The sequence below is a fragment of the Propithecus coquereli genome, unplaced genomic scaffold, assembly GCF_000956105.1.
Source record: "Propithecus coquereli isolate 6110/MARCELLA unplaced genomic scaffold, Pcoq_1.0 Scaffold291, whole genome shotgun sequence".
Lineage (NCBI taxonomy): Eukaryota > Metazoa > Chordata > Mammalia > Primates > Indriidae > Propithecus > Propithecus coquereli.
Genome location: NW_012148519.1, coordinates 672387 through 674606, shown reverse-complemented (window position 1 = coordinate 674606; position 2220 = coordinate 672387). Strand labels below are relative to the sequence as shown.

General features: G+C 33.2%; 1 protein-coding gene across 1 annotated transcript in view; it reads right to left on the bottom strand.

The window, feature by feature from the left end:
• The window catches only part of AP2B1 (adaptor-related protein complex 2, beta 1 subunit), a 163949-nt gene that overhangs the window by 109465 nt on the left and 52264 nt on the right, over positions 1–2220 (bottom strand). The window contains exon 11 of the mRNA XM_012648629.1: positions 1525–1698. Coding sequence (XP_012504083.1) covers positions 1525–1698 — 174 coding nt within the window. The remainder of the gene's footprint in view (positions 1–1524; positions 1699–2220) is intronic.

The following is a 2220-nucleotide window of genomic DNA, read 5'->3' as shown; positions in this document are numbered from 1 at the left end:
CTTCATGGTAGAGAGGAACAGAAATTTCAATTTATTTTTAGGCAAAAGAAATTAGACAACAATAGTACCCAGACTAGAAATGGTAATTGTCCCTCAGTCCACCTATCTCCCATTTTTATAAAAGAGATATTCTTTGTGGTCTCTCTTCTCAAGATACCCTCACTAATGACTTGTTTCTACAAAGAAACAAGTAATTCAAATACTTGCTTTTAAAGATCTATAGCTCTCATATTTACTACATTGAATCCATCTCCTTGTGTGATATAGTTTTAAACATCAGAATGGCACTGTATAATAAATTAGATGTGGACAACTGAATAGTATACTTAATTATCTGTCCTACTTCCAGTAAATAAACCAGGCTCTTGTTTTCTTACAAGTAAACTATCATAACTCCTTATTAACATAAACTAGAAATGGATACATTTCCCTGCTAATGATATTAAGATACATGTCTCCACTTTCAATCAAGAAGTTTAAAAGCTAGGTGCAGTGGTGTGCACCTGTACTTCCAGCTACTTGGGAGGCTGAGGCAGGTAGATTGCTTGAGCCCAGTAGCTGGAGTATAGCCTGGGCAACACAGTTAGACTCTGTCTCTTTAAAAAATAATACTACTACTAATTAATTAAAAAACAAGAAGTTTAGAAATTCAACCCTCCTCTTTCCTGGGAGAGTAGTAAAAGTATATTTCCTAAAATACTGTTTCTAAAATTTAAAAAAATATACACAATGTTTAATAAACCACTACCTTGCCAAAATATTTCTACTAATTCTTGAGCCTACCACTAAGCTAACTTACTATAAGTTGCTTCATTTAACACTATCTTTAAAGATTAATCAGAAGCTTTGGCATAAGACATCTCTATGACTGCAAGGCAAAATGAGATTTAGGATGCTTATAAGACCAGCTCTTACTTCATTTTCAGATTCCTTAATTACTTGTTTTCAAAATCAAACCTAAAAAAAGCATTTTTGCTTCATAAACTAAGAGGCCTCAACGTGGAAAATTTGTAGAGTGAAAATATAGATTTTGCATATCTGTACGACAGGCGCTTTAACAATTCAGAAAAGGCCAAGGATTGATAATTTGTTACATGTTCGGTAATTTTCCCCAACACAGTAGGTAACATGCAAAATGAAAAGCACAGCCATTATGTTCCTGGCTTTCATGGCAGGGTATGATTTTATTATCCAAACTGAGACATTTCCGAGAAAAAGGTGCACAATCATTAATTATGTCTGGATAACAGGCATAAACTGAGATTATACCCAGACAACTTGGAATACATAGGAATCCTGTTTAACGGTAACTTTGCCACCAAAGAATCTGGTTATGTTAACTTTAATATATGCCAATAGACAAAGCATATTTAGGCAGAGCTTCAATTCTAAAAGAAATAAAGCAGATTGAAAACTCAAGCTTTAATCCCTGTGCTAACCACTTTATATGTTTCTGATTTTTAATACAGTATTCTACTATTCACATTAAAAAGAATAATTGTTACCTAGCCAATTTCAAAGTACCTTACTTAAACATTTCCTAAATGATCTGAGGAAGAGAGGTAGAAGTATTTGGACGTACTTGTTGGGGTATTTGCGGAAGATGTCCCTGATGACGACAATTGCCTCTTGGACAACATAATTTACTTTGGTCTGGATTAGATCAAGCAATGTGCTTACACAGCGCTCTGCAGATTGCTAGAAAGAGGAACACAAAAAATGAGAAGTCAGATGATCTATCGAATAATACTACCCCAACATAAAAATTTTGTAACATACAGGTATATCAACTAAACTATTAGGCACTTAATTTCACCAAGCTATACTAGAAGTTAGGCTATTTGATATAAATATATAGAAGTTCTAGATATACCACAAATTTTACTCATTATAAAATATGTTGACAGATGAGTCAGTTGAAATGAAGAGTAGATAGCCAGGAGAATAGAAATGAGAAAAAAAAATAAACCAACATACGAGAAAAGAATAAAAATTAAGGAATAAGTGAAAGTAGGAAATCTTACTGGCTATAATAACCAAGAAGAAAAGAGAGAGGATTCAAAACAAGTTCAATCAGAAATGAAAAAGGAGACATTACAATTGGATATCACAGAAATACAAAAGATCATCCAAGACTACTACGAACACAAACTAGAAAATCTAGAGGAAATGAATAAATTTTTGGAAACACACAACCTCCCAAGCTTGAATCAGGAAGAA